At 39.4% G+C, this 12,114-nt stretch overlaps 1 protein-coding gene across 4 annotated transcripts in view; it reads right to left on the bottom strand.

Moving 5' to 3' along the window:
* The window catches only part of Ltbp1 (latent transforming growth factor beta binding protein 1), a 219,578-nt gene that overhangs the window by 109,262 nt on the left and 98,202 nt on the right, over positions 1-12,114 (bottom strand). For 2 of the 4 annotated variants that reach the window (XM_010645197.3, XM_019204342.2), the window contains exons 6-8: positions 11,352-11,474; positions 3,636-3,803; positions 861-1,088 (exon numbers count right to left, since the gene is read on the bottom strand). In XM_010645197.3, the coding sequence (XP_010643499.1) occupies positions 861-1,088; positions 3,636-3,803; positions 11,352-11,474 (519 nt within the window). The remainder of the gene's footprint in view (positions 1-860; positions 1,089-3,635; positions 3,804-11,351; positions 11,475-12,114) is intronic. The other 2 variants (XM_010645206.3, XM_019204345.2) reach the window with 1 other exon arrangement.

Raw genomic sequence — 12,114 nt, 5'->3', positions numbered from 1 at the left:
GGGGAGGAGGAAGGGGAGGGAGAGAAAACGAACAGGAACCAGTGAGAATGAGAATATCCCTTTTCCTGCGCACCAGAGAGACCGTGGAGGTCACCCACCTCGAGCAGAGGGCCTTAACCAGAACGACGTGCTCCCTGGTCACAGCACTGCTACTCTGTGACACCTGACAAGTCACACACCCTCTTGGGGTCTCAGGTTTCTTGGACGGCAAATGACCGTACTGGGTGGTCTCTCAGATCCCTTCAATCAACCGTCTCCTACTTTCCTGCATTTCACCCTCCTGTATCTCTGACTATTACACTTTCATGGAAGCCCAGCAGAAACTTTCACTTTTAAACCTGCGGACTCCACTTTGAAAATAAATATTTACCAAAGGGCTCCCTACACACAGAAATTAGAATTAGACCTGTACTTGTAAAGAAGCTATATCAGTCTCCAGGAATAAGCTTTAGCGTAAGCAATAACGAAAAAGACAATATTTTCCAATTACCATAGAATGTGTTGCCTGACTAGGTGCACATTGTTCGACAGCAGTGATTCTCAATCAAGGGTAAATCTGCATCCCTCACCTGGGAACATCTGCAAGGTTCACATACCTTTTGGGGTTGTGACAGCTGTAGGGTAAGGGGAGGGGGTGGGTCGGCATCTAGACATCAGAGGCCAGAGATGCCGCCAGAGAGGCCTACAATACACAGGGCAGCTCTCCCACCTGTTAAGGAAGTATCCATCTTAAAATGCCCTTAGCGTTGAGGCTAAGAAATCCTGTTCTGCTTGGGTATACACTGAGACACCAAGGACAGACACACAGACGGACAGACACACAGACACACGGCGAGAGCGCACCGCTGACCCCCACGCACCTTCCGCCTGCGCTGCTCCTGGCCCGTGCTCCCGGGAGAAGGTCAGGGCCTCCACTGGCTCTTCCTTGGCTGGGAGAGGTGGAGGGTGAGTACTTTTAGCAACAGGCTGAGTGTTCTTTGGCTTGACAAATACAGGTCCTTTACCTACATGGTGATGGATTGGCCTGCGTCTATGAACGCCAGAAACCGTATAACCCATTCCACCAGGACAGATTTCCTTAAAAGCAGCTAGATTTGGGATGGGAAAATATTCCTTTTAAAATTCTAACAGTGCAAACTTATACAGAGGAAAATATCATGATGAATATCTCTTAATAAATCACTGATATAGGTACATTGAAAAACTTCAAAAACAGATGCAAAATGTATGCAAATTGCTTAAATTTCTGACAGAATTGCATATTTACAAGAAAAAATTCAGTTTTTCTTTAAATAAACATTTATCTACCTGTTAGCTCCTTAAACTACCCAATCAGGATATATATAATTTTTATACATTTATCACCAGCATATATTTAGCATGTATTTATATATACATATATATCAGCAGCCAGTTAGGAGATATTATTTATGTCATATTATATATGTAATATCACATACAAAATATATGCAATTCTAGGAGACATTTACATATAAAAGACATTTTATACTGTTTAACTCATGTTATATATATATGTGCAATACTGGCAAAAAGCAGGCTTCTTTTCTCTCGCTTTGGTATAATTTCACTAGTTATTAAATAAGCACTCAGTGACACCTTGTTGAGTTAGATAATGAACAAGAAGGCAAAGACAGAGAGGGAAGTAGTGTGCAGGGCAATGAGGTGATGAAAAACTCATGATTTGCCCCACAGGGCTCAGCAAAGTGGAGGGCTCTGCGGGGTGGGTGCTGATGAGGGACTGAAACAGGACGTGTTTCAGAAGAGAGCTTCTCAGGCCAGCGAGAAGAAACACCAGGAAGTGAGACATGATAAAGAGATGACAAACAGAAATCGAGGCAGAGAGGAAATGCCAGACTAGACTGCCATTCTTTTCAAGCAAAGGGCTGACAACTGGGCAAACGCCTAGCCAGGAGCAGCTGACTTAATTACACAGAGAACTAGGCGGCACTCTGGGCTCTGGACCCACTTAAAAAAAATGGTGTGTACTCCTTAGAAAAGTCGACTTGGCATGTGTGATCTGCTAACCTCCACTGCATAACCCCCACGAATAAGTGAAGGGAAAGACGGGGCCATGTGCGGCCTAAGGAGGAAAAATCCACCTAATCCCCTTGCTGTTGGTGTTGGAGACAAATTACCAAATGCAGACACTGAGGAGCTTATGGCTTCTTTTTTTATTTCTACTTTTAAAATTGAAAGTAAAATAAGTCATTTCTCACTTCCAGTGAACAAGAGTTCTTCTATGGAAGGTTCTGGATCTAACATGAATTCTCAATAAAAGGGAACTCTAAAATACTCCTTTTAAAGCATGATACAATATTGTTTTTCTAACCTCATTCTTAGGTTTAACTAGAAAATGGAATTCTTACTTGAAAATGGTTTTCAGAAGAAAATGTTTTTCTATCAAATTTTCAAGTATTAATGAACTACTTTTTAAAATCACCATATATTCAAAATTTAGTTAAGTGGAAATTTATCTTTAATATTATTTTCAAATTTAGTTATTGCACTATGGAGTACAGGTATCCCTGAGTTACATTCACCATCTTGATTAATGTTTCATATAAGGGTTGCTGAGATACCAAAACTGAACTTAAAGAGAAACGGATTAGTGGATTATAAAACTTTTTGCTTGCTACTTTAAAACAATGAGCGTGTTAGATGAAACAGGAAGGTAATACAGCCTGTTGAAAGGATGTAAAATTATCTAGTCTATTAGTTAACTATCCTTTGTGGTATCTTTTGCTTTAGTTGATATTCTTTATTCTAACCATCAACAAAGGTGAATAATGATACCTAAATATATATCTAAATCTTGTCTAGCATAGGAGTTGCAGCTTAAAGACACACGTGGCCCTGTGAGATTTAATGCACTCTTCTAGGTGGGAACCAACTTATCAAATACATAATTTAGTAGGCTATTTTATGCCCAATGTTTCCAAGTTATATTTCGTTTTCTTCCATTTAACTCTACAGTGTCCAGCTTCAGAAATATTTGACTCTTATGTAGAAGTCAGATACTCAAGATGATTTACTCCTCCAGGCATTAAGCAATTCCGTACTAAATTCAAAAATAAAGAAGAATCTATTTCTTAATATTGAGCTCCCCTGAAAGCTCATAGGAGTTTTGGCTGGACCTGCTCCGGAGCTCTTAAGCTTCAGAGCATAATCCAACCATGGATGCAATTCCCTCTATTTCCAATTAAAGAAATTAAGCGCAATGTTCAATCACTGAGTGAGTCAGTCAACCCAAAGGTCCACTTATCAAAACATGAGCAGCCAATCAGTAGGAAGGCACATGGTGCTACAGAACCTTCAGTCTTCATACTTAAATATTAGACTTAGACTCTTAGAAAGTGAGAGTAAAATGTAATGGCTTTTCTTAATATACAGAAGTCTAATATTACCCAGAAAAAAAAAAGGTAGGAAAACCTCTCAGCGGGTAATTTTTTCCACTGATTTAACCTCGTATGTCTATGGTTTCTATAAAAGTGATAAAAACACACAGAACTCTTAAAAACTAAATTTAAAGTAAAAAATTACCCAAGCTGCCAAAGTCATCCTGCCTACTTGTGTGGCTGGGAATGTTGGTGTGTGTACACCTGGCCATGTCTTACCTGTGCCTGGGAGCGGACATTTCTCACAATGTGGACCCCAGGCCTTGCCCACACTACAACAGCAGAGCTGCTTGGTGAGGTGCACAGACAGAGGGTGCAGACATTGCCTGCCGGAACTGACAAGCCGGTAACAGGGCCCCTTCTCTTCTGCGATCACAGGGGGCTCCGCTAAAGCAGAGAGACAAAGCCTGACGTCATGCGAAAAACAAAAACCAGATCGGCATTTCAAGTCACAGCAAAACAAGCCCTAAGGTGTACGAGAGACCGTACTTCACAAAGACTCCATCTAGGTTTAGGGCATCACCTTTCTTAGTTATGAGTCCATTTACCAAATGAGTTTAAAGTCAATGTCATGACGGTGATTGTCCCCATTTCTCATTGGGCCTGTTCTCCCTTTTAGGCAAGCCTTAAGTCAGGAATGTGTGCACACGGGAAAAGAAACAATTTCAATCAAATCCTGCCCGACCCAAAATCAATCTAGTCATCTACAGCCAAGATTATGACTGAGATTCGCGGTAGGCAGTGAGAGGCAGTTCCAGGGTACTGCTTGGGGACTGACCGTGCACCCTGGATAATCAAGAGCACAGCTGGTACTGCAAACCAGCAGCTGCCCCGCGCACTCTGAGCACCATGAGAGCTGGCAGGACCCTAAGAGATGGCTCACCTTAGGCCAGGGAACATGAACAGGGGATAGAAAGTGGCTTCTGACTTGCAGGGCCACACAAGGACCCATTCTAGCTACACAGTACGGCAAAGAAGGAGCAGATGATATGATCGATTCCTTGGAAAACACTGAAAGCACACTGGGCTACTATCACACAGTTCCTACACCCTCATCCTCATCTTCCACTCTACATTTAGTGGATAAGAGTTCATCAATCACACAGTCCGACTGTCTACCAGGAATCCAGGGCAAACATGAGGAGAAGTAAGAAAAAACCCTGGCTTCAAGAAGTTTCTCTTCTAATGCACATGTGAAAGGAATATGGTCTACTGGACAACTTAAAACTGCCTAATGTGATCAAGTGTGGCATTCCCTCTGTCCGTTTTCCACCCCAATCAAAGCTTTTCTCTATCAAATCCCTGTCCAAACGGGGAATTCCCAATTTGTCTTTCCCTTGACCAAGTCCTCTAGCACTTGGTGCTTACAAATCACCTAATCTTCTGTCCCTTTGTGCTTAGACCTAATTCTTCTACTAGGACTGATGTCTCAGCTAGATGTTCAAAGAAATTATCTGATTCAATTACAGTGCTGTAGTACGTGGGAAAGGACAAAGGTCTGCTTGCTAGAAATATGGCCCAGGAGAACTTACTTTTTTTTCTTTCATTTTTACTTTTAAGCTACAAAAGATCAAGGGTCATAGACCGAAAATAAATGAAAGCTTAAGAGCATGGTTATTAGCCTAGAAAGAGAGTAAATCCCGGGAATAAACATCAGTCATAATGTGTATGAGTGTGTGTATATCTGGAGATTATATAATCTTAACAATATAGGCAGAGTTATGGGATAACTCCAAAGGATTTTGCTCCAAAGTTTTGTCCTCAAATTGACTATTTGGACCTTACAATATTTATATCTACAGAAACAATGTCAGACAATCTCATGAAAGCCTCTCTTATACATGGTGGGTCTTACTTATAAAACGAATCACATTAGCGTTAGTTTAATGTCCCAATGACAACAAAGCTTTTCAGAGCAGTTTTCTCAAATCCTCAACATGGGCAAATAGATACTGACTTCCACCCATTTAAATTTCCTACAACCACTTCCACCCTACTCATATTTGTCCAGGGTACCTGATACTATCACAGGCACCACGCCTATTATACTTACCCTATCCCCCTACCCACATACTCAGTTCTAATGTGAATTGCCAAGTCTGCCCTAAATTGAGCCCAAATTTTAAATGAGTTATAGCGGTTTTTTGTTGGTTTTTGTTTTGTTTTGTTTTTTTTGGTACCAGGGATCAAACTTGGGTCCTTGTGCTTGCAAGGCAGGCAGCAGAATCACTGAGCTAAATTCCCAGCCCGAGTTATAGTGTTTAACGGATATGCATGTGTGCTATGACATTATTTAAAGTCTCTGGTTAATGAAATCTCATGCACTGTGCAAAGAAAAGTGTAAAACTTCAGGGGTATAAAGGTGTAAGCAAGTGAGCTAATTCTCTCTAAGCATTTATCCTAAGACATGTTGGTCTTATAGAATTTTCTCCTTCCATCACTTCCTAACCAAATATTTTCTGTTAATTTCTTGGCATTCTAGGGTTGTAGTATTTTTTCCCCATGATAGCTTTTACAGCAGCTCCAGTTCAGGTCTTTGGGGGGGTGGAATCACTGGCTTCTAGGGTCATCAATAAGACTGTTGGTCAGTCAGGCAGTGTCAGTCCACGTTCTAACTAAACATTTTGACCTACCCCTGCATACACAGAAGAAAAAGTAACTGATACTAAATCCGTTCCTTCAAATATGGATATGGGAAAAAAGAAAACTCTTGAAAAGAAATGATTCACATTTTCTTATATCTACAACTACATGGACCAAAAAGCCTTAAACTAGGGCTCCAGCTTTAACAGGGTGACACCTAAATTACCTTTGCTCACGCTTTTGTTTCAAGCGACCTGCAAAGGCAAATCCCGTTTATTTATTAAAACGTGTGAAGCAGTGTCACATTTTAGTCAGTTTGACACATAAACCCCAGAACCTGCAATCCAAAACACACAAAATTGCTTTTTTTTGCTTTGTCTGAGTGTCCTTAACCTCGGTTTTGGAAGTTAATTTTAAAGGACAATTCATTAATCAACTATATTTATGATCAAATATAGTACACATAATTACACACTCCGCAGTCAGCAGCTTTTATGTTCTTCTTCTTCTTTTTTTTTTTTTTAATCAGAATTGCCAAAAGATTTCTGAAGAATAGGTGGAAATGGACCTGGGTGGAACAGGACTGAGAAGCAATAACAAAGGGTGTGTGTAGGTTCCCATTAGTATGTGCACTGGAATAAGGCTTTGTCAGGCTATATTTTCAGTAGGCTGTGTTGCCAAAATTAGGATAAAAGATTCATATAGTAATTCAAGGGGAAAATATCTGGATGCACAAAACCTTCCAGAAATGCCACATGACAGGAAAATAGTTTGCTCTTGGCTAGAGATAAATCTTCAAAAGAGTAGTAAACATACACAGTACATATAGCTCTGTACCCAAGCACAGTATTAAACCTCCAATGCTGGCTGCCGTTCAATCACAAAACAGAACAGAAAGGTAAGATGCTATATAGCTCTTCTGTGTGGGTTCTTTAGTGGTGTATTAAGAAAGCTGTACGTACAGCTGGGGTGGTAGCTCAGTGGTAAAGAACATGCTTGGCATGCACGAGACTATAGATTTAATCCCAGCCCTACCACTTCCCAAAACAGGGAAGAAACATATACCTAACGACAGCCCTAATTATTGGGGCTGTACAATAGTCTCGTTTTACTTTCAAAGCCATGCCACTCTGAAGTATTAAAATGTGAATGATAAACATCACTACAAAGATATAAATTTGGTACTTTAAGGATCTGAAAACGACAGAGGACTTCAGAAACAGCAAGGGTCTGGCTATTCCTACCAGCTTTTTATCACTTCCCTTCTCTCTTCAATACTCACTCACTTTTTTTTTCTCACTGAGTTTATTGGTACATTTTAGGAATACAATAGTTACATTCATCATTGGGCTCTTGTACCTTTACATGACAGGTCTTGGTTCTCATTTTTTCCCCTTATCCCGGGCCTCCCTTCACCCACTCCTCCCTTCCCTATTTACAAACACTTTATTTCCATTTTTTAATTTTCTCATTTTTTTTCTTTTCCCTTATTACCTTTCTCTTACCCTTCCCATTTCCCCTATACCTTTAGCCCCTTTCTTCCTATTTCACACTGTCAATTATATCATTAGTATCTTATGTACCATTATAGTTTTTCATACCAGAGAAACTATTTGGTATTTATACATGTGTGACTTATTTATTTCACTTAGGAGTATACCCTCAACATGTATCCATTTTCCTATGCATGACTCTAATTTCTCATTCTTTATGGCTGAGTAGTATTCCATTTTATAGAAAAACCACATCTTCTTTATCCAGTCTCCAACTGATGTGCAAATGGGCTGTTTCCAGTTTTAGCTACTACAAACTGTGCTGCTATAAACATGGGTATGCGTACATCACTTTGATATGATTCTTTTAATTTTTTGGAAAGATACCCAGCAGAGGGATGGCTGAGTCAAATGTAACCTCTAATCCCAGCTCTTTGAGGTGTCTCCATATTGACTTCCACAGTGGTTGCACCAGTCTGCACTCCCACCAACAATGGAGAAGGGTTCCTTTCTCCCCACCATCCCGCCAACATTTGTTATTGGTTGCTTTCTTGATAGCAGCCATTCTTTGTGGGGTGAGGTGGAATCTCAGTGTTGTTTTCATCTGCATCTCTCGAATGACCAGTGATGTGGGACATTTTTTCATATATTCACTTGCTGTTTTTACTTCTTTGTCTGAGAAATGTCTGTTCATTTCAGATGCCCATTTTTGAATAGGGTCTTTATATTTGGGAGGGCTGATTATTTTGAGTTCTTTATATATTCTAGGTAATAGTCCTTTGTCTGAGGAGCAGCTGGTAAACATTTTTCCTCACATTGTAGATTGTCTCTTAGTTCTGTTGATGGTTTCTTTTGCAGTGCAGAAGCTTTTTAATAAGATGAGATCCCAGTTGTTGATTCTTTCTAGTTCCCGTGTTACTGAGGATTTCTTTATAAAGTCTTTTCCTATGCCATTGTCTTCAAGAGTTCTGCCTAACTTATCTTCCAGCAAGTTTAGTGTTTCTGTTTTAATATTTAGATCTTTAATCCACTTGGATTTTAGTGCATGGTGAAAGATTCATTTCTTAATTAAATTCCATATTCCCTCATCAGTCTCCTTTCCAGTTTAACATTTCTAAGGGAACCTGTGTTAGGATGCAGGTAAAGGAACAAGGAACACTGTTCTGATGAGTTTGAAGTTACTCTACTTTTCTTGAACTTGCTCTGATGAGGCCTAAAATTTTCACTTTTCCCAAAAAGACAGGCAGAGGCAGGTTTGACAAGGAATAGACAGCATCCTAAGCCACAGAAACAGTGTTAGGAGGCAGTAGACACCAGCATCCTTCTACTCTCCTCCTCTGGGCTTGGTGAAGTCAAGGACAGAGAGGGCAAGGAGACAGTGACACTGCAGCAGCTTTGGCTGACGCCAGGAATTTCTGAGGGTGTTGGGCCCAGTGCCTTCAGGAATAGGGAGAGTTTCCTGTGGCTCCTGGGCTATTTCCAAGTGCATTTCTGAGAGGTCAGAGTGAGCCACACCTTCTGTGGCCTGGAAATGCCCTCATTTCCTACTGCCTGAGCAACTGCTGCCCATCTCTACCACTGGTGTGCGGGCTCCGTCTCTGACTAGTTTTACACCTCTCAACAACAAGCAGTACAAAGCACAAGCAACAAGTCTGTTCAGTGTGAGTGTGTGGGGGGGTGCATGCGTGTGTGTCCCAATCTGCTATTTCCCACGACTATCAAAGACACTACCATCTTTCCAAGGTTTCCTCTTACTCTGTGAACATGACCTTCTTCCCAAATGTCTTCTGAGTTCCCTATCAATTTCTTCACAGAGTTCACCAAAAAGAAAGGCTGGAATGATCCAAATCACAACTCCTGATGGATCTTTACATATTGTTGTGATATTATATGTGGTAAATTCAGAGGAAGGAGAAATGCAGCTACCAACTCAATACTGCAAAAGGATCCAGACTTTAACTGCAAACTCTACACTGGAACATTTAACTAGCAACAACAGCTCTTAACACTTTATCATTTCAACTGCTGCCAATGAACCATAAAATTAAATTATTTATTTTTCAAAAAAGAAAGGATGGTTGATTAATAAGTTTAGAATTATTTGGGTAATGATGGGGAAAGTAAATGCTAAGGAAATGTGCAAGTGTTCTAAAATTCTCACTGGCAGGTTTCTGCAATCTTATTAAAACCTGGACATCTGCCTTTAACTCTAGACATCAGATCTAGTCAAAGTCTTGTAAAGAGTTCCCCAAATTTACCTAATCTGCAACTTTCAATGTAAAAATTATACCCAGGCTACAAGATAAATTATGCAAGAGGAAAAGAAAACACTGAAAAATTTTATATCCAAATTCTTCAAAATCTTTTTATGCTTAAAAAAGAAAACTGCTTAGAATACTTATATAATTCAAATTAGCTAAAAATATCTCTAAATTATATGGATCTTGTCAACAATGTGATTTTTGGCCCGCATTTTCCCTTCCACGTTCTAACATCATTTTTCAAGTCTGCAAACTTAATTTTACAGTCTAATTTTACCACCTCCCCCTTTAAAAAGCCAAATAATTAGGTATCCTCCTGCTTCATGATCAGAACTGCCTGCAAAATAACATGGAAAAAGAGACTTACGTGCAAAATTTCCTAATCTGCATTTGACAGTTTTTAAAGGAAAACAGTAATGATTAGTAACAATATTCCAAAGACTCAAAAAGCCCATCTACAAAGCAATAAATGAGACGGTCAGTATTATTTACTACATTTGTTTTTATTTTGTCTTTACACACATCTTAAGGGGCAGAATCAAGAGAGAGAATCTTAGCTAAAAATGATCTTCATGAGGATCAAATGGCAATTTAAAAACTAGGGACAAGAAGGGAGCAGATTAGAATATAACTGAAGCCACATTAAATAAATAAAAATAATAATCTAGCAAGATTGAAACACATACAGAATTACTCTTAAAATTATCCTATGATGCTCTTAAAAGTTTTGAATTTCAACAGTATACACCTTTTAGAAATCTGAATGTTTACCTACTTTTGTAATAATGGGCATGGCAATCTCAAAATTCTGTAGTGGAGGACTTTTTAGTTAAAATGCATCCAGGTCTAACTGGTATATGATCTGTAAGTTATGACACTGGACCAGTTTTCTTCAGCTTGTTTCTTCAATGAAATTATATTTTCAGAACCAATACTAGAACATGTGGCTTAATGGGGGATTTTTACCCTTACCGTAGGAAAGAGAAAACCTCAGAGACATCTGTAAAATAAGACAATATAACTTTGGAGGCACTTTGGTGGTTTTGGAGAACAATGGGAGAGAATAAGTGAAATTAGAATTAAACTTGAATATCTGAAATTCAAGGCACTGGTCACTATTTTCCATACTTTTCCAACTTGCAAAGTAGAGGGAAATCTCATAAAATCAGATTGCAGTGACTTGGAATTTGGAACAATTAAAGACAGGAGCTGAGACAAACTTTAATTCAGCCTAAAAAAGACTTAAATATTTATGAGGGGAAAACCTGTTTCTATCTCTCAAGTTTCTATCTCACAAATGGTTGATATGCTCATTTATTTAACCTTTCTTTTCACCAGAGTCTGTTTCCTCAATTCACCATTGTGAGTTTTGGCTTATTATATTTTTCTGAATGCAATTAAAATGCACTTCTGAGAAGCTTCCATACCATAGGTTTATTTTTCTGTTTTAGACCGGTTTGCTGCTCTCTTTGTTTTAATTAATGGGATTTTCATAAATAGCTATAATATTCAGTTGACTCACTGAGTATTTCCATTCTTTTGGATAAACCCCAAAGACAAGTGATATAAAATAGAAACAAAAAGTAATCATTACTTACGAACACAACTTGAAAAGGTAGGGTCCGGCCCAAATCCCATTTTGCAGGTACATCTATAGCTGCCCATGGTATTCAAACACTCACCATTAGGGCATACACCTTGTAGCTGGCATTCATTAATATCTGCAGGGAAACAAAAGTCTTTTAAAAGAAAGACTCAAGACCTGATGGGCAGATTTTGGCTGCAAATGGCAGTTGTTTTCTTTTTCATTATAATAATCTCTCATTATTACGCTACAGTGCTGGGGAATGAATCAACACCTCCAGCCTCCTTTGATCTCACAGCAAATTTGGAGGACACAGCAAACTTAAATCACCTAAAATCAAGCCACAGAACGTTTACTGAACATGTTATTTATTTAATAAATATTTCTTATGCATCTACCACATGCTCAGTTCTTTTTGTATGTAATAGTGAAAAGCAATTGACAAACACTTCCAGCATCCCCAGAGCTTACATATTAGTTTTAATGTACGCTAGGTATTATGGACCACACAGGGAAGGCAAAGATTCTCATCCTGGGGGCGCCTAGAGCCTAGCCATGTGCAAATATATGAAAATCTAAAGAAGTGAGAAGCAGTACAAGTTATCACAACTAGAAGAACTGTTGTAACTTGAAGACGTTCAATTATGAAGTTGCCTACGCGGATAGTAAGAGCCACTAAGGGAAGTCAGAGGCAGCATTCAGGAGGAGGTGATTCTCAGCAGGGTGTTGAAGGCTGGGTGAGCATGGGGGGGGCCTGGGTTAGATGGGGGAGGGGG

This window comes from Fukomys damarensis, unplaced genomic scaffold, assembly GCF_012274545.1.
Source record: "Fukomys damarensis isolate Sample0158 unplaced genomic scaffold, DMR_v1.0_HiC HiC_scaffold_2, whole genome shotgun sequence".
Classification (NCBI taxonomy): domain Eukaryota; kingdom Metazoa; phylum Chordata; class Mammalia; order Rodentia; family Bathyergidae; genus Fukomys; species Fukomys damarensis.
This window is presented reverse-complemented; position numbering and strand designations above follow the sequence as displayed.